This window comes from Papio anubis, chromosome 14 (genome assembly GCF_008728515.1).
Source record: "Papio anubis isolate 15944 chromosome 14, Panubis1.0, whole genome shotgun sequence".
Taxonomy (NCBI): domain Eukaryota; kingdom Metazoa; phylum Chordata; class Mammalia; order Primates; family Cercopithecidae; genus Papio; species Papio anubis.
In genome coordinates, this window is record NC_044989.1 from 28,187,186 (window position 1) to 28,212,410 (window position 25,225).

Sequence of the window (25,225 nt, forward strand, 5' to 3'; positions counted from 1 at the left end):
AAACAAAAATCAAAAAGGGAAGCGGTAGGCAGCCCGCCACGGAGGGAAAAATAGGCAGGCCAGCCCCGCCCGGCGCCGCGCCCCGCCAAGACCCGGCCGCAGGGCGGCGCGGGCACCCTGCGCGCCCCGGGCGCCCGCTGCACTCGGCGGCGCCGCGAAGGGCGCCTACGACCGCGCGCGGCCGCGCCCTCCCTGCGAGCGGCTCTGCGCGCCCAGCTCCCGGCCTCCCGGTGGCGCCGCACCGAACCGCCCGTCTCGCCGTCAGGGCTGTGATTATTTTCTAAAATCCGGAGTCGAGACCGCGCGGCCGCTCTCGGGGCCCCGCCCCGCGCCCCTTCCCGGGGCGGGGGAGAGGCCACAGCGCACTCGGGAGCGGGCGAGGGAATCCCTCTCCCTCCACGTCACCCGAAAGCGAGGAAACCCGCACTCGCGTCCTCTAACGCAAATGACCATCTTTGGCAACGTGCGCCAATGGAACAGACCAAGGGCGCTGGGCCCGGGGGGTGAGCGGGGGGCGGGGGAGGGCCGGGGCTGCCTCGGCGCCCCCGAACCGTGCGGGCCGCCCGCTCCCGCCCGGGCCACCGCCTGGCTTCCTCGCGCGGGGTGCGCGGCTGGCGTCAGCGCGGCCGGGAGCCGGGGCTGGGAGGGAAGAGCTGCGCCCGCCTCCTCCCCTCCTGCGCCTCTTCCTCCTCCGCGGCCTCCTCCCCCCGCCTCCTCGTGCGCTCCTCCCTGCAAGGTGGAGTCTGGGGTTGACGTGAGTGAATCCACATGGTACAGGGCTGGAGAATAAAGAGTGTGAGTTGAACTCGTGCCATTGTAGTGACTCATCTCGGGCAGAGCGCTAGGGCTTCGAGCGAACCAGCGAGCGAGCGAACGAGCGGCGCTCGGCGGGGACAGAAAGAGGGAGAGGGAGAGGCGCGGTCGGGCGAGGCGGGCCCGTCCGGGAGCGGGCGCCGGGGAAGGGGTGCAGGTCCGGGCGCCGGAGCGGGGAGCAGGGCCGCGTCCCTCTCAGCGCCAGCTCAGCTTGAGCCCCACGAGCCGCTGTCCCCCTGGCGCGCTCGGGGCCGCGGGACGGGCGCACGCCGCCTTCTCCCAGTCAAGTATCCGAGCCGCCCCGAAACTCTGGCGGCGAGTCGGCCACGGGAAGTTTATTCTCCGGCTCCTTTTCTGAAAGGAAGAAACAGAAGTTTCTCCCAGCGGACAGCTTTTCTTTCCGCCTTTTTGGCCCTGTCTGAAATCGGAGGGTCCCCGGGGCTGGCAGGCCAGGCTCTCTGGGCTCCTAGTCTTTTTAATTTCCAATTTTTGATTGGGCCGTGGGTCCCGGCTGAGCTTCGGCTGCGCGCGGGGGCGGGAGGGCGCGCGCAGGGGAGGGACCGAGAGACGCGCCGACTTTTTAGAGGGAGGGACCGGGTGGACAACTGGTCCCGCGGCGTTCTCAGAGCCGGAAAGAAGTGCCGTAAGAGGCGCTCGGGGGACGCTGTTCCCGAGGTGTCGCCGCCTCCTTGTCCTCGCCCGCCGCGGTTGGGGAGAAACCCAGGAGCGAAGCCCAGAGCCCGCGGCGCGGCCGGCGGACGAACGAGCGCGCAGCAGCCGGTGCGCGGCCGCGGCGAGGGCGGGGGAAGAAAAACACCCTGTTTCCCCTCCGGCCCCTACCGCGGATCATGTACCAGGATTATCCCGGGAACTTTGACACCTCGTCCCGGGGCAGCAGCGGCTCTCCTGCGCACGCCGAGTCGTACTCCAGCGGCGGCGGCGGCCAGCAGGTAGGTGCGGGCCCCGGTGCACCTGGCGGCGCGGGCGGACCCCTGCCCTCCTCTCTCCGCCACTGCCTCTTTTGCTTTCTTTTCCTTTTCTTGGCGAAAAAATACCTACGGGCCACCGTTGTTAAGTTCTGGATTTTCGTCCTCTCCTCCCCCACCACCCCCTTTTACATCAGGGGATTGGGGAGTGGGCTTGAAGAGACAACATGCCCTTTTCCTCCCACATTATATTTTACCCAGATAAACTCCTGAAATTGTAGGCCCCCTACCAGGAAGAGCCTGTTACCTCCTCCCGTGAACTACTCCCCCTCCCCAGTGCCCGCCCCTCCTCGCCCCCCGCCCCGAGTCTTCTTTCTGGGTGGTGGACAGACAAGAAAATCTTTGCACCCACTGGCACCTTTCGACATCCTGGGACCCTATTCTTTCAGGAAAGCCCTCTCTCTCTCCCCTCCCCGTTCTCCATCAGTCTTAGCTCCTTTCTGAAAGGGGTTGGGGATCCAGAAACATGGTTGGACTCCTTCAAGTAATCTGGAGCGAGGGCGAGGGCTGCCGCTCTGGGAATCAGGTGCGAAGGTCAGGAAGGAAGAAGCCAGCCTTGATTGGCTCATGCCGCCTGTGTGCCCAGTGCCTGCCCGCCTGCCCGCCCGTCTTCTGTAAGGGTCGAGGACAGGAGGCTGCACTGCCCCCCAGGAACGAAGGACCACCTTGAGGGTCTGGGGGTACCTGGAGCAAGGAGGCCAGCAGAGAGAAGAGGGGGTCGGGTGGGGGAAGAGACATCACACAGGCTCCTGGGTGGTTCTGGAAGCAGAAAACAACTTGTTTCTAAAGCAGCCGGACTGGTTTGCAGTGGAGGGATTGTGCGTGTGATCTCTGTGTTTATAAATACCAGGAAGGTACTGTTGTTGCGGGGCGCGGGGGGGGGGGGGGTGCTGATGGCGTGCCTGCCCTCTGCTGCGGCTCCCCACCCGCTCTGTCTCAAGAGAGAGCTGGGTTAACGCAGGCCCAATACAACATGAAGCCCACAGTGGTCAGCATCTGTGGAGTCTAGCACAGTTGGCTGCAGCAAGGGATGCTCCATAAGGCGGTGGCCTTGGCCTCTAGAAGGGGCTGCGGTGGGCTTCCAGGGAGGGGTAGATTCAGCTGGAAAGTCTTATGGAACATGGCTCTCTTTTGGATCTGATGAGGGATCCCTTGTTCCAAAGTGATTCCCTATACCTGATGAGTCCCCAAAATGGCTTTTCTGCCTTCCCTCTGCCTCCCATGGTGCTCCTATAAGCACCCGCAGTAGAGACAGCCTGGTCTGTTCATTGAGGGTGCAGTCAATGCACCGTTCGTATTGAGCACCAAGGTGATGAGTTTTAAATCCGAAAAGTTACTGGTTATGTTTGCTTCCCAGCCCCGTTGGTGGTTTGTATTGAATGTAAACATCATGAGGGAATAGGCTGAAGTCTGTACCCATTCCCTCCGTCTCCCGTTCAACAAACCCCAAACGCCTGTCCTCCTCCCTGGAATCAGGAAGGGATCTTTTGATTTCTTCTCTGTTCTTTTCCCTAATGTGTCTTTGGCAGTTATCGTTGGAGTATTACAATCTCACTGCCTGGCTTAGCATAGACCCTGGGGCCTGCCGGGATGTCAGACCGGACATCATTGCCCCAACTGAATAATCTGTGTCACTAGGGCTTTGAGCCCAGGATGTGAGCGGAGGCAATTCCTGGTTTTGGAAGAAAATCAGACAGGAAACCAGTGCTAGGAAGAAGGAAGAGAACTCAGTCCAGCAGAGTGTAATAGGGCCTCATTACCGAAGCAAAAAGCAGCTGTTGGCTAATTCCTAGCATGCTGTAACACATGAGGATTTTGCAATTAGTAATAACCAGTGCACGGGGTTCTCACATAGACGCCTGCCCATTCGACCTGGCAGTGTGTGAGACGCCTTTCAAACCAGAGGGACTGGCAAGGTAATGCCACTTGAGACGAGGTTCTTGGCCTGTCCGCTCCTTGGTGTGGTCGTGGTTGGGTGGGGGACGAGGAGGAACAGGGTGGATTTTTCCGTCGTTGCTCCAACTGTGAACAAAATCGTTCTGTGGTCCTGAGGACTGACCTCAGAGGCTTTTGTTCCTTCACAAGTCTGTGCTATGACCTTGCCTGATCTTGGGCTTGAGGTAACTTTACTACATACTAGATAAAACCTGTAATCACTTTATTTCTCTCAGCTTCCTTTACTGGGAGACTTCCCTGGCAGTTAGTGGATGGGCCTTTCTCTTTTATGGCATATCTCAGTGGACTGATCCATATGAGACAGTTCTCTGGTTTTTCTTTGGGGAAGTGAATTTTATTTTTTTCAGGTCTCTCTTTTGGGAGTCCAATATTCCTGATCAGTTTGTTGCCAGTTCTTCAACCCAGAGCTTTCCCATCCCCTCTAGCTTCATGAAGCTGGATCTTAACACATGGCCATGAGCTCCACTGACTTTGGGGGTGGGGGGAGCAGACTAGTCTTTGTTCCAGCCTCTGTTCTTATATATGGCAGGAACTTGAGGCATGAAAAATATTTCCTGTTCCAGTTACAGTTTTAATCTCAAAAGTTGGTCATTGGTGATTTTGTTTTGTCAGTAATTGTTGCACACACCTCCCCTTCTTGGATTTTTCTTTTTGCTGTTGTTTTTTCTCTCCTAACTTTCCTAGGAAAACATCTCCCAGATATATGCCCTGCCTGGCTGCTTGACTATTACGGTTTCAGGGCCTGAGCATTACGCAATCCAGCCAGTTACACAAACACAGGTCATTTCATAACTTGTTTTCATCAGCTGGCCCCCTTTTAATGAAAAAAACAAAACAAAAACAAGACCTAGAACTTTTCCAAGGCTGCTATTTGTTTCTCAGATAACTTGTGAAAATAAATCAAGGGCAGTATTTCCTTTTTGGAGTTAAGGAATACCAGACTAGCACTCTTCTTCCTCAACCACTCCTTCCCAAGACACACAAACACACACTTACACACATACTTACACACACACACACACACACACACACAATTCCCCAGAGTGAACTTTTGCCAACTGTACCAGACTGGGACATTCCTCACATCAAAGAACTTTTACCAGAAATGACTGTGATTCCCAAGCCAGCCTCAATCATACCTCTCTAGTGCCCTCTACGGGAAATTTTTAGGACAACTATCTTGGGAATGTATTTTTCCAGTCCCAGAGTGTTAAATTGGTGAGTTCGGAATTCTTAGGATGCTTTTTCTTTTTAATGAGGGACAAATAAATGCCACATATTTAACCTTGGTTAACTAGGAACTGCTTGACTTTGAGTTTCTTTTTTGTTCTGTTCTAAATAAAACCTGGTTATAAAAGGAGTGCTTTTTTCTTTTTCTATTTTGATGTCTGTCTGTTCATTAGGGTGCCTTCACAATTTGTTCAAATTCCCAAGGCATGTTTTCTTATGTGCTTATATTAGGAGGGGGCTTGTTCAGTTGGTGGGAATGTGGGAGGCATAGATTAAGGGTCTGGTGCTTTTTTTTCCCCCTTGATCTTACAGATGTTGTAGATTAGGATCAAACAAAATGTTATCCCAAGAATTTGTCTGTTCCGCTGATTCTTGATGGTGGAAGTCAGCTTCACTTTTTCATCAAAGGGACTGGGGTGAAATAGCAGTCATGTATTGTCTGACTGGCAGTTGAATTTTCCTATCCAAAACCCTGAGTGCATTTCCACTACCTATTTCTGCTTCTGCCTGTCTTATTATTCAAGGTGAGGGTAAAATTGGGAGACTTGTTTTTTTCTTTTCTATCTTAATACAAATACAGCAGAACTTATTCATCCAAATCACTACTGTCCCCTTCCTTGTTTTTTCCTTGAGGAGACTAAATGCTTATCCGAATGCTGTGGCTATTCTCAGACTGAGAAAGGTTTTGCAGTACCCCCTCTTTTGCAATTGCTTTCAGCGCATTCTTTTGAAAATCCTCCCTGCTAACAAATCTTTGTCCTCTGAAGGGTGAATTTGATATTTGGAAATTACCAAAAGCCTCTTTGGAGCCAAGTCTGACATACAAGTCTGGATGATCCCGCTGAGTGCAAAGTAGGGTGGGACCCCATGTCCTTCAGGCCTCTGGAGTCTACCTGGGAGAGCATGCCCACGACAAAAGACACCAAAGCAGGCACCTTTGCCATCAATAACTTGGATTTTTTTTTCTCATTTGTTAGATAGGAATAAAGATACTGGTTGTGAGAATTAAGGAGATGAACATTCTGGTCTATTCGTTGAAACAAAGAAAAAAATAGCATCATTACTTTGTGGGTATGTCTCATCTGTGTTGTATGTGTTGTCTTTTGGTGGCCACCGTATTTCAAAATGACAGCAACTGCCCTGACTGAGGGAAATAGATCTGTTCCAAACCCCATCTGGTAATTCTATCCCTTCTCAGCTCCCTGGGCCGGAGAGGGAAGGTGTAAGGTTTCTCCTGACACACCTGGTCTCTCAGCCCTGTCCCATGGCAGTGACACTTTCCTAGGCTCACCTTCCTGTGGCTCTAAGGGAGGATGAGAGGACATGTCATTCCCATGGAGTGTAGAGCCTCCGGGGCGCTGTGGGGGCTCCAAAGGGGCCCACAGAATAGCGGGGTGAATTCCCCAGTGCTTTGGTGTGGCGCTTCTGGCCAAAAGGGCCCTGGCAGGGAAGCAGCTGGGGAACCTGGGCAAGGGCGGCCTTCTCTTTCTGTTTCTTTCCTTCCCTGGTTATCTTCCTCCTGGCAGGAAGCCAGGTGGAGGAGGATAGAGTAACTCTTTCAAGGGAACCCAGGAAAGCATGGAGGCTGAAGGGAGGCGGGTCACCTAAGAGAGCGTTTATAAACTGTAAAGCTTTGGGAAATTACAACTTATTAGCAACAGTTTCCATTGTGACATAGTGGTATTTCTTCAGAGAGGAATGAAAGGTCAGAGGTCAAAGTGATGTTCAACGCAGAACCTATGAAGACTGGTTAAATTCCTTATGGAAGGCTTTGGGGAACATCCCAGGTTCAGTAAACTGGACCTCAGAGGGGATGTGATGGGAAGTATGAGACAGCGTGTGCCCTTATCCTTTTCTCTTCTCTGGAGCCAATCTCTAGGATGTTGGAGTTGTCCCTTTTCCATCCTGGGAATCTAAAGAAAGGGTATTTAAAGGGAAAGAACCCAGTCCCTTCCTAGATACACTCAATCATAGCTGCTTGCCTGGCAAGGCAGGTTACAGAGTCCACAGGGCTTCATGGCTTGAATGCTTGACAACCCAGACGAAAATCCATCTGATGGAGAATTGCCTGGCCAAGGGACTGGGCCAAGAACCCCAACCCTGACTTCCATCTCACATACCAGTTCTGCCCACTCACAAGTCTCTGGGATAAGCCCTCGGCCGCATCCAGGCCTGTAGGGGCCCAAACCCTAGTTCCAATACCTGTCAGCAAAAAGCCATGGGTTCATGGCTGAAGCCAAGGCTCCAGTATAGAGTCTCAGGAGGCAGTTTTCCCAAATCAGCAACTGTTGGGCTGGGGAACGTCTCTGACCTGCTGAGGTTTGGTGGCCCTCGAGGGTCCATGTCCTCAGCTATGTTGCTCATTGGCAGTGGAAGGAGCACACGCATCCTTCCTAAGCAGCCCTGTGGCACCCTAGCAACAGGGTACAACAGGGTGATGGGCGTTTCCATGCCCAAAGACCACAAGGCTTGTACGGGTTTGAACGTCGACTCAGGGTCTGGAGGTTCAAGCTGATGAGTGAGAGCCCATCTCCTCGGCTACCTGGGTTGAAGGAACATCTCATTTCTGACTCTTTGCTTTCTTATTTCCTCTGTATTGTTTTCCCTGCAACCTGAGCATGGGAGATGAGAATGAACCTCTGGGACAGGGGTTGGCAAACTATGGTCTGAGTATTTTTCTAAATAAAATTCAGTGGCACAGTCATGCCTATTTGTTTACGTGTTATCTAGGGCTGCTTTCTCACTGTGGTGGCAGAATTGAGTTGCAGCCAAGACCGTATAGCCCACCAAGCCTAAAATATTTGCTGTCTGACCCTTCACAGCAAAAGTTTGCTAAACTCTGCTCTAGGAAGTGGATGGGGGACCACTATATCCGTTTATAGGCATTCTTGCCCACCCAGCAGTTGACAGGGTGACATGGTAAAATATTTGGAGGCTTTGCCAGGCTGGAATGCTACACAGGCATCCAGCATCTTCAAAGTGTCCTCAAGGAGAACATGTTGGCTACAGAGTCCCAGGGAGCCAAGTGAGGTTTTTGGGTTATCTCTCCTGATCCCGTCACTCCCAGCACACTCCTGACACTGCAGCAGGTCTGAAACAGCCCTGTAGCCCCCAGCTGAGCAGCTCTATCTTGGTTTGTGCTTAATGTTAACTCGTGCAGAGAGAACCATTTGGCTGATTCTTGGGTCTATTGGCGTAGAGGAATGCTAGGCTAACTTCTGGGACCACAAACTCCTAACTTCACCTCTTCTCTCCTGCCCCAGTGTCTGAATAACACGTTTCTGAATAACACGTTTCTGAATAACATGTTGGGAGTTGAGACAAGGCCCATCTGCCAGATCTAATTGAAACTTTTGTGTGTCTCCCAGAGAGGCTCCTCTTGGAGACAAAAGCCTTCTTTATCAAAGCCCCAGGCCCCTCTGGGGATGGGACATTGTTTTCCTTGCCGTTTAGAGCCAGCGCATTATCCAGATGGCTTTACCTCCTGTCTGAAACAAGGTGTACATGCGTTTTCAGAGGCAGTCATTACCTCCTGGCTGGTTTTTATTGCTGTCTTGTTTTGTCTAGACCAAGCCATTGCTGCAAGGAATCTGGCCGATGTATACCGGAGAGCACACACCGCGGACCTGCCCTCCACAGCGGGTGGACTGGAGGGCCTCAGAGGGGCTAATGGGCATCCACTTATTCCGAAGGGGTCTGTGTCCCTCAGCTTTGCTTCAGATTTTCAGCTGCGTTCCCCAAGCCTAAAACGGGAGCACTTTTATTTGTTGGAATGAGGAGTGACTTTCTTAGGTGCTTTCCTAGAAGGAAAGCTAACAGCTTCCCCGTGGAGGAGGGGGGTCCTATCAGACCATGGTGCTGGATGCCTCAGGTGCATTTCAAACCCAGTCTCTGGCTTGGGGAGAGAAATGGAATTTAAAAGTTGGGAGCTTCCCAGGAGTGGGAAGCTGGCACTTCTCCCTGGAGCCTCCTGTGCAGAGTGCACAGGCACATCTAATGGTGACGGTGATGGTGATGATGACCTTCCATTTGTTAGGAGCAATGTTTCTCAACCCTGGCTGCAGAACAGAATCTCCTTGGGAGGGTTTTTGTTTTTTTTTTTTTAAAGTTTATCAGAGCCTGGCCCCAAACCAATTATTTTAGAGGTCTAATGGCGAGGCTCTGACATTGGTGTATTTTTTACAGGCTCCTTGGAATATTCTCATGTGTAGCCAGGGTTGAGAACCACTGGTGTGCTTTTATAGCCTAAAGTAGCTACTCATTTAATCCTCATGACAGTGGAGTGAGTTTGATGAGTATTCCCCTTTACATCCATGGAATTGAGTCCTTGAGCCCAGGGCAAGGCACTCAGTGGCTAAGACAGGCCTCAACCCCATGCCTCCTGACCCCGAGTGCAGTGCTGACTCCCCACCCCTCCCATCCAGCAGCTCAGGAAAAAAATAGCTGTCTGGGACTTGGTGCTTCTACACACACTCAGCCATGCCTGCTGTTCTCACGACTCTGCCTACTCACAGCCCAGCCCCAATTGGCCATTTTTCCTCTTGGAAGATCATTTCCCACTTGGATGCTTTCCTGTTCACTGCACTCTTCCCTCCTTCACGTGCACACACCTGCTGCTTTTCAGTCAGTGCCTGATAAAAAGCCCACTTTTGTTTGCCTTCAGAAATGCAACTCAGAATCTATCACCCTGGGCAGCTCTCTTTACAGGATCCCAGAATCCATTGTACTGGGTAACTTTTCTCCAGAATCCTGGAACCCATTGCTCTAGGCAGCTGTCCTCTCGAATCCCAGAATGCACTGGGCTAGGTAACTTTCCTCCAGAATCCCAGAGCCCATTGCTTTAGGCAACTCTCCTCCTGAATCCCAGAATGCATTGCACCGGGTAACTTTCCTCCAGAATCCCAGAACCCGCTGTTGTGTGCAGCTCTCCTCTTGAATCTCAGAATGCATTGTGCTGGGTATCTTTCCTCCAGAATCCCAGAACCCATTGCTCTAGGCAGCTCTCCTCCCGAATCCCAGAATGCATTGCACTGGCTAACTTTCCTTCAGAATCCTAGAACCCATTGCTTTAGGCAGCTCTCCTCCCGAACCCCAGAATCCATTACACTGGGTAACTTTCCTCTAGAATCCTAGAATCCATTGTGCTGGGCAGCTCTCTTCACTGAATGCCCTTGGCCTGGGCCCCTGGGGTGGTCTGGGAGGTGGGGCAGCTGTTCCACCATACAGACTGGGGTCAGGCAGATAGGAGGGAATTGAGCAAGAAGGGGTCCCCAGCTCCGTCAGCTGTAGTGAGGTACTCTATGCATTATTCACATAGCAGGAGCCCTGATGTGACGAGGCAAAGACAGTGGTGGTTCCAGCTTCCATTGCTGCGAATGCTTCTATCCTAGTTGGTCTGATTGGACCAGCATAGGGAGGGTACTACAGCATCCATGCTAAGAATAGTGGGGTTCCATTCGGGGCCAGACAGACCTGTGGGACCTTCTTGGTGAGAGGGAAGGTCTATAGGGGATGACCTGACACTCTGAGGGCAGTGGGGGTAGATAACCAGCACTTAGGGCTGGATTTTGAGAAGGAAAGTAGTAGTGGCAAAGGAGCTTCTATACACTGTGTCCAGAGGCTCTGGCCTCTTTATTGAGCTGGACTGGGTTTGAATCCTGAGCCTGCTGCTTATTAGCAATGTGGCCTTGGATAAAGTACTTAATCTCACTGAGCCTAGATTTCTGTCCCTAAAATGCAGCTAATGGTTGTTCTTCCCTCAGAGGGAGATTTAGTGAGATAATCTAGGTAAGACATGGTGTCTGACATTTAGTAAGTGCCCAGGAAACATTAGCTATTGTCATCATTTCACCCACTTTTTAAGTGGGAAAGAAACTACTTGGAGAAGCTGTATGTGGACCCAGGAGTCATCTGAAGATGAAGGTTCACCTGGGTTCCATTAGGGGGACTTTCCCCTGAAAAGCGAGAAGTGGGGGGCCCTCCTCTCCTCTCCACTTCTTCCGTTTTCCAGTAGCTGCCTTGGAGAAAGGTCAAGACCAACTGCTAAGGAGCACAGCCCATTTTAGTTTCTATACTCTGTCATCATCTTATATTTTAAATAGAATGCTTCCTGCAGCATGTTCCAAAGAGTTCTGCAACGTGGTCTGGGCATAAATTAAGAAGCGGGGAGAAAACTGCACTAGCAGCACCAGAGTTTCCCACAGAAACATCTGTGAACATAGATCGATGCCTATGTAGCTGAGTAGAGAGACACGCTCAGCCGGTCTGCCCCAAGCAAGATGCTAATGATGGGAAAGGAGGAGGGACAAGGAGAGCAAAGGATGTCTGGCTGCAAATGCTGCTACTTGTTAGTCTCGTGGGTTAGAGGACATCTTTTCCTGGACCTGGCTGTGCCCTGATGGAGTCATAGCTCTGTCCTGAACCTCTTTGGAAAGTGACAAAGGCAGACACGGTATGCTCCCTTGGTGATCTTTGTTGGTCCAAAGCTACTGGTGTGCAAATCCCTTCAAGGTGTCCTGAGCCGGTACCCTGAGAAATAGTTGGCAGGTGACTCAGAGGCTTAAGAGACCCAGGTGCCACATCCTGCAGATGTGTATCCTGGAGAACTGCCAAGAAGGCCTGCCGAATGTGAGTGCTGGGGACCACGTTTATCTTGGAAGTCATTTGGGATACGACAGTTTCCTCACTGAGCCACCTGGGGATGGAGTTCTCAGGACCCCAGTCAGGGAGCAGGTCCGACGTGAAGCCCCAGGAATAGTTAAGATTCCCCTCTTGATTCTTGGATGCTCAGGACTTGTCCAGGCCCACCTGGGGGCCGGATCTTGCCCTCCAAGCACTGACCCTGCTCTGTGCCAGTTTTTGCCTTGGCTGTGTTCAGTTACTATCAAGTATCCTGTTCAGCTTAGTATTTATTGGCTCAATTGTATTTTTTTCCTCATTTCAGAAATTCCGGGTAGATATGCCTGGCTCAGGCAGTGCCTTCATCCCCACCATCAACGCCATCACGACCAGCCAGGACCTGCAGTGGATGGTGCAGCCTACAGTGATCACCTCCATGTCCAACCCGTACCCTCGCTCGCACCCCTACAGCCCCCTGCCGGGCCTGGCCTCTGTCCCTGGACACATGGCCCTCCCAAGACCTGGCGTGATCAAGACCATTGGCACCACCGTGGGCCGCAGAAGGAGAGATGAGCAGGTACAGCTCAGACCAGTGGGAAGGAGCCACGTCAGTGGCTTTCAGAGCCCCAGAAACACACAGCGTTTTTCTGCAGTCTGGTAGGGTTAGTGTTCTGAGAGCAGGGGAGACAAGGGAGCTAGGGGTTGAAGAGCACGTCATCCTCCTCACTGGAGGCGGAGCTGGAGACCCAAGACTCAGGCTGGCTCTGTCATCTCGCTTGTGTCCCTTCGAATCTCTGAGTCTCAGTTTCCTCAGCCACAAAATGGGGATCATGGTCCCTGCCAGCCAGGACTTGGCTACAGATGGGAAGGACCATTATGACCTGCCACAGCAGGATCGTTCTCTGATCCTTGGCAAAAGGGCCATGGGACAAGCAGCCAATGAACCCTGGCTGTGAGCTTTTTAGGATTAGCCCTTAGCTGTTTCCCAGGGTCTAGTGCAGGCCAGGCACCCAGCAGACCTGCAGGGTCAAGCTCTGGGCAGGCACTGCCCTCAACTTCCCATTCCTGCTCAGTGTTCCAGGCCTCCAACTTGGGGCAGGAGCCCATTGCAAGGGCCTAGAATGCATGTTCCAGCAGTGCAGTAACTCTGGGTCTTTAGTCTGTTCAGCGGCATGAACAGATGGGAGGATGAGGCGGGGGAGGCCAGACATCAGCCCTTTTCTCTTCAAGGGGCTCAGCTTTGAGAAAGAATTAACCTGGCTGGAGAGGGAAGCCAGAAAATGGGGAAGAGGCGGGGCACTGCTATTTAGGCAGCGTGTACCCAGTACTGAAGAGGCTCATTGCTTGGGTCAGCAGTGAGCCAGGGCAGTGCCAAGTCCCCTGGTCCTGGAAAGGGAAATCAGAATCATGCATAATTCCAGAAAGAGTGGAATACAACCTCAGAGAGCCCCATCTCACCCCCATGTGAGATGATACAAGCAAGGGCCAGACATACCTGCGTGTGGCCACTCGACCAGTGAGTGGGGAAGTCTGGACTATATCCCAGTTCCCTGGACCCCTTATGCAGTGTTCTTTCTCCAAGGCTATGCCACCCTGAGCCCAGGGAAGGGAAAATACTTTAGCAGTGGAATCCCTTTTCCAAATGAATTATTTTCCTGGAAAACTATTCCAGTGACAGCCTTGGAACCCTTCCCCATTTCAACCACTGTCCATCTTCACTCTGTGATCCCCAGGGCCACAATGTTCCAATATACGGACCTTTCAAACATGGTTCCCAGTGGATCAGGGTAGATCCAGACCCCAGGATACTTGGAATTACAGGGATCACCACACCAAGGAACTGGAAGCTTTCTCAGGAGCTCGGCTCCTCCGAGGACAAAGCTGGGTCTTGTATCCACTACTTGTTGGTTTGTTCTGTCAATGGCGGAACCACAGTGCAGAACCACTTGCGGGGAGTGTGTCTGCTAGAGTCTGTAATAGATTCACAGCTGCATGTGGGGCCGCTGCTGCTGGAGCAAGTGGCCAGTATCCTCCTCACAGTTGCTTTCCATAATTGCAGTTGTAAATATTGCAGTAGCCATGCTTATAATGACCTTTATAAATATGCTTCCTTCACGGAGTCCAAGGTGCAAAGCCTTATACTCACCGATGAGCTGGACTCTTCTGGGATGTGAGAGCCAGGCTTGCCAGGGACTCTTTGGGGCTAGCAGGACCACAAAGCTGGAGGATATGCTGAATGCTCTCCATTCTCTTTTTTTTTCCCCTCTCTCTCTTTTTTTTTTTTTTTTTTTTTTTTTTTTGAGATGGAGTCCTGCTCGTATTGCCCAGGCTGGAGTGTAGTGTCACGATCTCGGCTCACTACAACCTCCACTTCACCGGTTCAAGCAATTCTCCTGCCTCAGCCTCCTGAGTAGCTGGGATTACAGGCATACACCACCATGCCTGGCTTATTTTTTTTTTGTACTTTTAGTAGAGATGGGATTTTGCCATGTTGGCCAGGCTGGTCTCAAACTCCTGACCTCAGGTGATCCGCCCGCCTCAGCTTCCCAAAGTGTTGGGATTACAGGCGTGAGCCACCGCGCCTGGCCACACTCTCCATTCTCTTCTGGGCCTACCTCACACCAAATTTAGAAGTTTATATCCAGAAGGGACTTTGGAGACCATCTTTTCTCATTTTCCCTTTATACCCATTTTATAGACAAGGAAATGGAGACCCAGAAAGGTGAAGGTCCCTGTTAGAGTCGCACAGTGAGTTAGCAGCAGAGCCAGCACTGGAACCCACTTCTCCTGACCTTTAGTCCTGCGGTTTTCCCACCACACCACCTAGGCGTGCCTCATACAATCTGTCTGGAGAATTTCCTTCCTTTTTTGAGAGGGAGGGAGAGAACAAGGAGCATTTTATTCCGCATCAGTTGGGAATTCACACATCTCCCAGCAGCGTTGAGGAAGCCTGGGTAGTGGCAGTCTAGAACCTTGGCTGTTCAGGTTCCCAGCCCTCAGGGCTTTGCTCTGAAGCTTACTCTGGCCGTCCCTGGCCTCCCCGAGCCACCCTGCTAGGGAGGAGCCTGCCCCCAGAGCCAGCCTGGTGCCTCATAGGCCTCCTCTGGAGCCCGCCTAGGAGGTTCCCTCTGTGCCCCGTGGCGGCGACTCTGAGGAGGTGGGGAGGGGAGGGTGTGTGTGGCTTGCGGGTGGGTACGTGGTGCTGCTGACACACTGAAGCTGGAACTATGTTGATTTCACCGCCCCTGAACACTTCCTATGTCGACAGCTCCCACAAGTTGCCCCACACCTCACCAGTCAGGGGAGAGACTTCTAGGTCAGTCAGGAGGCCAAAAGTTGTCCAGAAGCAGCCAAGGGGGAAGGAGGGCTTGAAGTGGGTCAAGGCGAGCCTCCTTCTTTTCTGCCTCTCATTAGAGAGGGATCTAGGGGCCTTCCTGGGCCTTAAGGGGAGCCCTTGTGGCCCTTTCTGTGGTGAGCCCTAAACCCAGGCCTGCAGCAGGGCCATAAGGCTTTCTTGGCAATTCTGCCGGGCTCAAGACAAGACAGGTTTAGGAGCAGCAAGTATTCAGGGCCTTGGCCAAGTGGCCTCATGACCTCAGCCGGGCTGTGGCCTCCTCTCTGTGTGACAGGCATGGGATTGTCCTCTCTGGTGCTGTGATGATTGTCCTCTCTTTGCTGTTCAGAACACCACAGCAACAGACCTCCAGGGCTGGAGGGAGCCTTGTGGGACTCTGACTTGGACCCAGCCAGGACAGTGGCTCTTTCCTTCATGGGGTGACCTGAAGTCAAGGCAGTATCCCTCCTTGGGGCAGCTTCTCCCTGTTCCTCCAAAAGTAGCTTTGATTTTGCCCCCAGGTGTCCTGTGAGAGCTGACCCAGGTCTTCTTCCCCTTGAGGTCTTCGAGGCTCCCAGTATAGCACCGGGTACTTAGTAGGTGTGCAGTCCATGTTTGATAACTGAATGCGGGCACTTAGTAGGTGTGCAGTCCATGTTTGATAACTGAATGAGTGGTCTTTCCCTTTGCATTGCTTTCTGCTTTGGCCCACAGCCATCTCCTTGTGTCACCTCTCCCTGAGAGAGGCATTGGGGTCACGGCTCTGCAGGGCTCTGTGGAACCAGAGTATTAGCCCTGCTCAGGAGAGCAGAGTTCATGCTCTCTGGTGTGAGTGACAAGTTCCTAACCATCTCATTGGAAGAAGCTAGATCCTAAGCTCTTTGCAGGGGAATCTTCCTTTGTTTGGTTCGCAGATAAAATCCTAAGCCCCTAGAACTGCATCTTGCATATGGAACCAGGTGCTCACTTGTTGAGTGGATGGATATGGTGGGCAGCAGGATTTTACCTGCCGGGGGTTCCTCTTCATTTTGCATGTCCTGTCCAACTTAGCACTGCACCAGGCATGTGGGGGAGTACTTGGGGTCGAACCGTGAGCAGCTGGCATTCTCGGATTGGCAGAGGAAATCGGGAGTGGAGTGGCACTCTTGACCCTCCCATCAGCAACATAACATTCCCCCCTGGGTGGTTCTTACCTGTGTGGGGACTCCAGGCCCAGCTACTTAACCAAATGGGGATAATGAGGCTTGCAGAGCAGGCAGAGTGATAGGAGGAGTAATTAGCCAGGGTTTGGAAAAAGCTGCTTAAGTGGGTGGGACCACACCTGGCTGGCAGGAGGGGACTCTTGGAGAAGCATCCCCAGCTCCTTCTCTCTGGCCTGGGCACTGTAGAGGGAAGCCCTGGCTGATGTGACAGGTGCTGCTATCATGCCTGGTCCGGTGAATCCCTGACCCATTGCTGTCCTGTTTAAACATGGACTTTAAACTTGGACATCACCTTCTGGGGCAGATTCAGCTCAAAGAGCCCTCCCAGGCAGCCAGACATCAGGAGCCACATGTTCTGGGGCCTCTGAGTCCAGCCATGATCCTCTTGCCCTTCCTCCTCCTCTTCCCATTTCCAGAAGGGCTTCTTGCCTTCCTTAAAATACAGTTTTTTAAAAATGCTGTGAACCATTGTCCCTGTTCTAATCGTGATCCTTGGCTTTGGCTTCTAGCTGTCTCCTGAAGAGGAGGAGAAGCGTCGCATCCGGAGGGAGAGGAACAAGCTGGCTGCAGCCAAGTGCCGGAACCGCCGCCGGGAGCTGACAGAGAAGCTGCAGGCGGTGAGGAACTCTGCGTAGGGTGGGAGCACCTCTGGGTAGGCTGGAGTGAGAGCCCTGAGGGTCCTGATCCTGTCTCCCACAGCTGTCTCCTTACCCACAAGCGCTCTACAGATGAGTCAGTGGAGATAGAGCTTTCCTTCCTTTGGACACATGGGTCAGCCTTGTATTGATTGAAAAAAGAGAGAGGGAGGGAGGTGACCTTTAGCACCAGCCAGGGCCCAGAGGGAAGAAATGAACAGCCTTCTCGGGGGGTGCTAGCCACTTTTTTAATGCAGTGCCTGAGTGTTCTCTGCTCACAGAACTGTTGGGGCTCCTGGGTGAGGGATGGTGGAAGGTTGGGAGCCAGGACAAGACCTGCCCCTCCAGGGCTCCTTCCCGAGGTTCCAGCCACTCCCATGCCTGCCACCGTCAGGAGTGGCCCAGCCTGGCCTAAGCACTATGGGTTGGGCCGGGGAGAGGTCTTGATGGAGATGGGTCACGTGGCAGCCGGGTTGTATTTTCTTGGGGTTTTCTCATTTCCTTTATGGGCAGGCGGGTTCCCCACCTCTGTCATGAACTCAGAGCTGTGGCCGTGGTACCACATGCTGCCCTTGTGAGTCACTCTCCCGTGCCACCTAATTGCCCAGACCTGGGGACCCACAGCCCTGCCCTTCCCTCTCTTAAGTTTGACCTGACCAACGTCACGTAACTCCTTTCAGAGCCTAGCCCTGCAGGAAGGGCCGGTCGTGTGCTGTGTAGAGGAAGCCCCGAGTCAGGGTTGACTGTCCCCAGTGGAATGCTTTCAGAGTGAGGAGATGAGAGAGACTCTGTCAGTGATCCTCACAATGACTGCCCAGGATGGGGCTTTGGAAAACATCCCCTCACTTTTTTTATTATTATTATAATTTTTTTGAAATGGAGTTTTGCTCTTGTCGCCCAGGCTGGAGTACAGTGGCATGATCTCAGCTCACTGCAACCTCTGCCTCTTGGATTTAAGCGATTCTCCTGCCTCAGCCTCCCAACTAGCGGGGATTACAGGTGCCTGCCACCATGCCTGGGTAATTTTTGTATTTTTAGTAGAGACAGGGTTTCACCTTTTTGGCCAGGCTGGTCTCAAACTGCTGACCTTGGGTGATCCACCTGCCTTGACCTCCCAAAGTGTTGGGATTACAGGCGTGAGCCACCGCGCCCGGCCCATCCCCTCACTTGAGTTAATGTTCCCAGGTACCATCCACCTGCTTAGGCTTGTCTTTCTCTGTCCTGCAGCCCTCCCTCTGGGGTGTTGAATGAATTGAATTGCGTGAATTCTGTGATGCCTGTAGTAATGTCCCTCGGAGGTGTTAGAACCGGGGAGGATGAGTGGGAATTCTTCATTCCCAGGTGAGGCAGATCCACAATCCACTTCCTCAGTGGGCCCTCCCACCACTAACCTTTCTCTGATTGGCACTTCAAGGAGCTGTGCCCCATGTGGTGCTCCTTACCAACCGCCCCAGAATAGCCCTGCCCCCTGAGGCTCCTCTACTTTCCTCCCCTCCTCCCAGAGGCCTCACACCCTACTCCCCTGCCTCCCCCGCCTCCCCCGCCCTCTGACCCAGCCACCCAGGCCCCTGAGCCACATCCTCCACAGGAAGCCTCTCAGAAGCTCATGACGTTCGTCAGACCCTTGAGACAGACGGAAACTGTTTTTCACTCCGGAATATGCTGTGCTCTGCTGAACGAAGCCCTTGCCCGTATGTCCTCACTGATGAACAGGAATCCATGTTAGGGAAAACGTGGGGAGGAGGCTGGTGACACACACCTCTTCCCCTCCCACAGCGGCCCCTCCACGTGCGCTTGCTTGCTTCTGCTTCTCTGGCTGGGGATGAAAGAAGGGGGCTGAGGTCCTCGCAGAGTGACCCTGGCATCCTCATGGGCCGTCTCGAGCTGTCACGTTACTTCTGTGTCAAGCATGGTGGCTGAACCGAATGTTCTCTGAAGGTTCTGAGAGTCCTGAAATACGTGCTTAAGAAATTGGAGCAAAAGGCCGGGCGCCGTGGCTCATGCCTGTAATCCCAGCACTTTGGGAGGCCAAGGCGGGCGAATCACCTGAGGTCAGGAGTTCAAGACCAGCCTGGCCAATGTGGTGAAACCCCATCTGTATGAAAAATACAAAATTAGCCAGGCGTGGTGGCGGGTGCCTGTAGTCCCAGCTACTCGGGAGGCTGAGACAGGAGAATAGCTTGAACCCGGGAGGCAGAGGCTGCAGTGAGCCAAGATCATGCCACTGCACTCCAGCCAGGGCAAGACAGAGTGAGACTCCCCCTCAAAAAAAAAAAAAAAAAAAAAGAAAAAGAAATTGGAGCTAATAAAGGGAGGAGAGACTGTGATAATCCCACAGGGATTTGCTGAGCACTTACGAGAAGCCGGGCGCTGTTCTAGGCGCTGGGGATACAGGAGTGTGCCTGACAAAGTCTCCACTCTCGCAGCCTAGGGCTTAGCGTTTATCCATCCACAGGCGGGCTGGCATGGGGCTGGGGAGTGAGAGATGGGTAGAGCTGTGCTCCATGCCCCCTTCTCCATGCAGATCTCTGCAGTACTCATCCCTCGGGGGTACCGAGGTGGCAGTCCTGGCACCAAGGCCATAGAACATAGTAGTAGCACATAGACTCTGGAGTCAGATACATTGGGAATCAAATCTGGGCTACCCCACCTGCTGGTTCAGTGACTTTGGAAAATTAACCCCTCTGAACCTCAGTCTCCTCATCTGCAAAATGGGGTGATAACATCTGCTTCCACAAACTCCTGGAAGGTTGAATGAGATCATCTCTGAAATGCTTAACAGTGTCCTGCACAAAGTAGGTGCTGAGTTATGGCAGCTGCAGTTGTTTCTTCACCTGCTCTCCAAGCTGACTTTCCTTCTTTGGAAATGAAAGGAATCTTGAGCCTGCAGGTGACTCAGAGCAGCAGGGTCTGTGGTTAGGTGTGTGAGCCTCTGCTCTCACAGTGTCTGAGGACAGACGTTACTGGTTTTCTCTTTTCCTGCCTAGATTGGTCCCTGGCAGGTTGCTGTCCCTCACATCCCTCTCTTTCCCTGGCAGGAGACAGAGGAGCTGGAGGAGGAGAAGTCAGGCCTGCAGAAGGAGATCGCTGAGCTGCAGAAGGAGAAGGAGAAGCTGGAGTTCATGTTGGTGGCTCATGGCCCAGTGTGCAAGATTAGCCCCGAGGAGCGCCGATCACCCCCAGCCCCTGGGCTGCAGCCCATGCGCAGTGGGGGTGGCGCGGTGGGCGCTGTAGTGGTGAAACAGGAGCCCCTGGAAGAGGACAGCCCCTCGTCCTCGTCGGCGGGGCTGGACAAGGCCCAGCGCTCTGTCATCAAGCCCATCAGCATTGCTGGGGGCTTCTACGGCGAGGAGCCCCTGCACACCCCTATCGTGGTGACCTCCACGCCTGCTGTCACTCCGGGCACCTCGAACCTCGTCTTCACCTATCCTAGCGTCCTGGAGCAGGAGTCACCCGCATCTCCCTCTGAGTCCTGCTCCAAGGCTCACCGCAGAAGCAGTAGCAGCGGGGACCAGTCATCAGACTCCTTGAACTCCCCCACTCTGCTGGCTCTGTAACCCAGCGCACTTCCCTCCCCAGCTCCGGAGGGGGGTCCTCCTTGCTCCTCCTTCCCAGGGACCGGCACCTTCAAGCGCTCCAGGGCTGTGAGGGCAAGAGGGGGACTTGCCAGGGAGCTTCCTGGCTCTGGGGGACCCAGGTGGGACTTGGCAGTGAGTATTGGAAGACTTGGGTTGATCTCTTGGAAGCCGTGGGACCTCCTCCCTCATTCATCTTGCAAGCAAATCCCATTTCTTGAAAAGCCTTGGAGAACTCGGTTTGGTAGACTTGGACATCTCTCTGGCTTCTGAAGAGCCTGAAGCTGGCCTGGACCATTCCTGTCCCTTTGTTACCATACTGTCTCTGGAGTGATGGTGTCCTTCCCTGCCCCACCACGCATGCTCAGTGCCTTTTGGTTTCACCTTCCCTCGACTTGCCCCCTCCCTCCCCCAGTGTCAGTTTCACTCCCTCTTGGTTTTTATCAAATTTGCCATGACATTTCATCTGGGTGGTCTGAATATTAAAGCTCTTCATTTCTGGAGATGGGGCAGCAGGTGACTCTTCTGCTGGGGCTGACTTGTCCAGAAGGGGACAAAGTGCAATACAGAGGCTTCCCTGCCCTGACGCCTCCCAGTCACCGTCTCCAGAACTCCCGGCCGGGCTCCCTGAGCTCTCGAGATGCTGCCCTCACTGGGAGGCTCAGAGGACCCTTCCTGCCCACCTTCGGAGATGGCTTCTGGAGGAGCGGCTTGGCCAGAAGACAGGGTGTGAGTGAGACAGTGGGGCACAGGTTGGGTTTGCCAAACGCCTAATTACCAGGCCAGGAATAATGCCAACAAAGCCACACGGGTGTCCTAGCCAGCTTCCCTTCACCTGGTGTCTTGAGTAGGGCGTCTCCTGTAATTACTGCCTTGCCATTCTGCCCCTGGACCCTTCTCTCCAGACCAGGGAGGCGTCCCTCCCTAGGAGCCACACATTATACTCCAAGTCCCTGCTGGGCTCCGCCTTTCCCCCACCCTGGCTCTCAGGGTGACGCCACCCACAGAGATTTAATGAGCGTGGGCCTGGACCTTCCCCAGATTGCTGCCAGGCAGCCCCTCCCTGAGCCTCAAAGGAGCATTTGCCGAGGATGGAGAGGCAGGGGAGGGAGGCAGGAGGCCGTCACTGGAGTGGCGTCTGCAGCAGCTGCTGCCCCAGCACTCGCTCAGCCTGTCCTGGCTGCTCACCTCCCCACAGGGCGCCAGGCCTTTCCTGCCCTCTGTGGTCATCTGCCACCTGCTGGATCAAGTGCTTTCTCTTTTACACTCCCCTGTTCCCACCCCAGTGTGCTCTTCTGGCCCAGGCAGCAAGCAAGCTGTGAGCAGCTGGCCTGAGCTGTCGCTGTGGCTTGTGGCTCATGCGCCATTCCTGGTTGTCGTTGAGTCTTTCTGGCTGCTGGAATTGGAGATAGGATGTTTTGCTTCCCACTGCAGGAGAGCTGCCCCCTTTCACAGGGTTGGGGAAGGGTCCCCCTGACCTCCAGCAGGAGCACAGCTCAGCAGGGTCCCTGCTTCCCACCTCCCTGAGCCTTTTCTCCCTAGGGTATGGCTCCTGCTGAGTTTCTTGCCCAGCAGGGCCTTGACAAAGGAACCCGGGGAGTAGCTCGTGGCCAGAACCAGCCTCTGAGGGGCTTGTGCTCTGCAGGGACTCTGCTGCTGGGGATTCAGCTCTAGAGGTCACAGTATCCTCGTTTGAAACATCAAGTAAGATCCCCTGTGGAGAAAGCAGTGACACATTCACACAGCTGTTCCCTCGCACGTGGAGTCCATGCGTGCTGGTCATTATTTCATGAACATGACCTGCTTTCGTGCACTAGACACACAGAGCGGAACAGCCATATGCTTAAAGTACATGGGCCAGTGGGACTGGAAGTGACATGTACAAGTGATGCAGAAAGGGGAGTTTCAAAGAAAAAGGATTTTGTTTAAAATACTTTAAAAATGCTATTTCCTGCATCTCTTGGCTGTGATGCCGCCCTCCCGGTTTCCCAGGGGCTCTGGGAGGGACCCTTCTAAGAAGGTTGGGCAGTTGAGTTTCTGGCTTGAGATGAATCCAAGCAGCAGAATGAGCCAGGAGGGGCGGGAGATGGGCAGAGAAAACTGGGGTGCACTCAGCTCTCACAGGGGTAATCATCTCAAGTGGTATTTGTAGCCAAGTGGGAGCTATTTTCTTTTTTGTGCATATAGGTATTTCTTAAATGAAGCTGCTTTCTTGTCTTTGATTTCTAAAAGCCCCCTTACACCCCACTTTGTGCAGCAAACATCCCAGTGCAGGTCACAGCCTGATTTGTGGCCAGGCTGGACAAATTCCTGAGGCACAACTTGGCTTCAGTTCAGATTTCAAGCTGTGTTGATGTCGGGACCAGCAGAAGGCAAAGCTCCAGCCAACACACAGGACTGTAAGAGGCTCTGAGCTACGTTCCCTCCGAAGACCCCCAGGCTTTGTCATAGGAGGTTCGACTTCCCCAAAGCCAGAGGTGATCTGATTTGGGGAAGACTGAATATTCACACCTAAGTCATGAGCATATTCTGAGTTTACTTTCTTATGGCTTGCCCGCCAAGTTCTCTGTCTCATACACACGCACACGCACCCTTGCTCCAGAATCACCAGACGCTGCCATGGCTCCAGCTATGGGAACAGCTGCATTGGGTTGCCTTTGTGTTTGGGTTAGGAACTTCCGTGCTTCTCGTGGCTCCACTCACAAGGCAGCTCAGAGGCATGGACTCCGACTGGGCTTCAGGCAGCTCTGGGATGACACAGGGCAGGCACTCTAATCAGCTCGTGGAAAACACTGTCCTCTCGGCCTCCTGGCCAGTCTTGCTGCGAGTACTCCTCTCCCTGGCCAGGTGAGTGGGGAAGCTGCTGACATAGGAAGGAGAGGAGATCCTGGTTGAGGCTTAGGAAATTGCTGGAGCCGGCTCCAAGCAGAGAATTCACTGGGGAGGTTTTCAGAAAGAGTCAGACATCATTCTGCCTGTGTTGGGGGCCAGGTGTGTCACACAAGCATCTCAAAGTCAAGAGCCATCTGGGACTGCTGCTTCTCTTTCTCAGGCTTTGGGGAAAGGAATCTCCCTCTGCTCTCACTTGATTCTAAGTGTGAGGGTGGTTGAATTGTCTGGAGCACTAGGACTTTTTTTTTCTCTTTTCCTTGATGGACCAACAGTGCAAATGCAATCTCGCCATCCAACTTTCAGGTCAATTTCCTTTCCTGGTCGGACATCTTTGTGCCCACTTTAGGAAGGAAAAGAATACACCTACTATGTGCCAGGCACTGTGTTAGGTGCTTTTATATAGATCCTCTTTAGGATGAGACTGAGGGATGAGGACATCTCTTTATAAAAGGCCCCTAAGTAATGAATAAACAGAAACACTTAGAGGTGAGGTCTGTCTTCAAAGATCCAAGGTAAGATTGCCTTCAGTCTGATGTTTGTTCTCAAGGACTTATCCCCTACAGTATTCTCCCACTCCATACTTCTCCTTCTACCCCACCATGTGCTCCTGTGCACTCCTCAGATGGTCGGAGGGGTAACCCGAGTCCTTAGAGAATCTGGGGACCAATAGGATATGTGGTGTGTAGAACTTTCTTTAAAAAACTTAAGGGGCCTTTGCTACCTTCTGCTTGTTGAGTTGTTTTGGCATTCATCTTAAAAGCCAGCATCTCACTATTTATTGACAGGTTGGGCTATGTGTGTGCGCATGTGTGTATACATTTCCAGGCGTGCCTGTGTCCCGTAGCTTTTTAAAAGGAAACCCAGTCATCCCACTATGAATCTGGCATCTTCTTATGCTTCTAGTGTTTTGGCCATACATTAACCAAGGGGTTTAATTTATCCAATGCTTGACGACATGTTCAGGAAGGGCTGGATCAAATTTTGAGAGGGTTTTGGGAAAGGGAGGGGGAGAAGAAATTGACATTTATTTTATTATTTATTTTAAATGTTTACATCTTCTTTATGTTGTATCAAGCCTGAATAGAAACTGATAGCATTAAAATACTCCGTTCCTCTCTCTCTTCTCGCTTCCTTTTTTTTTTTTTTTTTTTAAATTTAGGATAATACATTTTTGTTTCTAAAGTGATTGTGATTTGTGCTGTATAAACTGTATAAAAAGGTTCTGTTTTTAAAGGTGGATTTTTATTCCTCTGGGGACAGTGGTCGCCAAGACATCTACATTGTAAGAGAACACAGTGGAAGATCCTGTCCTGATTCTCAAAATTACTTTCTCTGTATGATTAAAAGTTTATTCCATTTATTTTAGTTTGTGTTTACTTGATTTTGAGGAAGAAAATATTTGACTTTGTACAAAGAGTAGGGTATCAGATGTCTTTTCTGCCATGGGAGATGTGTGTGTATATATAGTATTTTGGTGTATAGTAGAAAATAAGCTTTGTGCATCTGTATTTGAGATATGTCAATGATGTGGAGTAAAGTCAGCTGTGAGACTGTGGAGGCAAAAACAAGTTGTATATGGTTCATGTGGCTCTGTGGGGAATTTAATTACCTTTCTGGGCACTTTTTTTTTTTTTTTTTAAGTAATGGTGAAATGGTCCCATTGGAGAGTCTCCTAAATAGACCTTCCAGGCAGAATCGCAAGCTCAAAATCTTTGTATAGTTTTGAAAATTGAGGAGTAGCTTTGTTTGGAAGCCTTTCTGGTGGTGTTTTTTGTCGTCGTTGCTGTTGTTTTGTTGTTTTACTGTATGTAATACAAGCCTACAGTATTTGCACTAAAGAAAGCTTGTTAGAAAAAGCTTGCTGCTATGGAAGAAAGAACATATTAAAACTTCTTTCCCTTGCGATTTTTTTTGGGGGAGGGGGGCTAGCTTTTCCACTTTCAGTTGAGTAGCATTTTGTAGAATAAAATCAATTAAGATTGAA

At 52.3% G+C, this 25,225-nt stretch overlaps 1 protein-coding gene across 3 annotated transcripts; it reads left to right on the forward strand.

Annotated features, from left to right (window-relative positions):
* The first annotated feature begins 816 nt into the window (after positions 1-816).
* On the forward strand, positions 817-25,225 carry FOSL2 (FOS like 2, AP-1 transcription factor subunit). 3 transcript variants are annotated; one of them, XM_003908451.3, is made up of 4 exons: positions 817-1,763; positions 11,929-12,180; positions 16,649-16,756; positions 19,813-25,225. In XM_003908451.3, exons 1-4 carry the CDS (start codon positions 1,662-1,664, stop codon positions 20,329-20,331), a joined length of 981 nt encoding a protein of 326 aa, XP_003908500.1. In that variant the 5' UTR covers positions 817-1,661; the 3' UTR covers positions 20,332-25,225. The 3 variants fall into 3 exon arrangements, with proteins under 3 accessions (XP_003908500.1, XP_003908501.1, XP_031510898.1); XM_003908452.5 differs by lacking the exon at positions 817-1,763 and adding an exon at positions 2,692-3,715 and having other exon boundaries at positions 19,813-20,480; XM_031655038.1 differs by lacking the exon at positions 817-1,763 and adding an exon at positions 5,963-6,056 and having other exon boundaries at positions 19,813-20,480.

Coding starts and splice junctions, on each gene's coding strand:
- FOSL2 (XM_003908451.3), top strand. CDS start 1,662: ATGTACCAGGATTATCCCGGGAACTTTGACACCTCGTCCCGGGGCAGC. Junction 1,764..11,928: donor GCGGCGGCGGCGGCCAGCAG/GTAGGTGCGGGC, acceptor TCCTCATTTCAG/AAATTCCGGGTAGATATGCC. Junction 16,757..19,812: donor TGACAGAGAAGCTGCAGGCG/GTGAGGAACTCT, acceptor TTTCCCTGGCAG/GAGACAGAGGAGCTGGAGGA.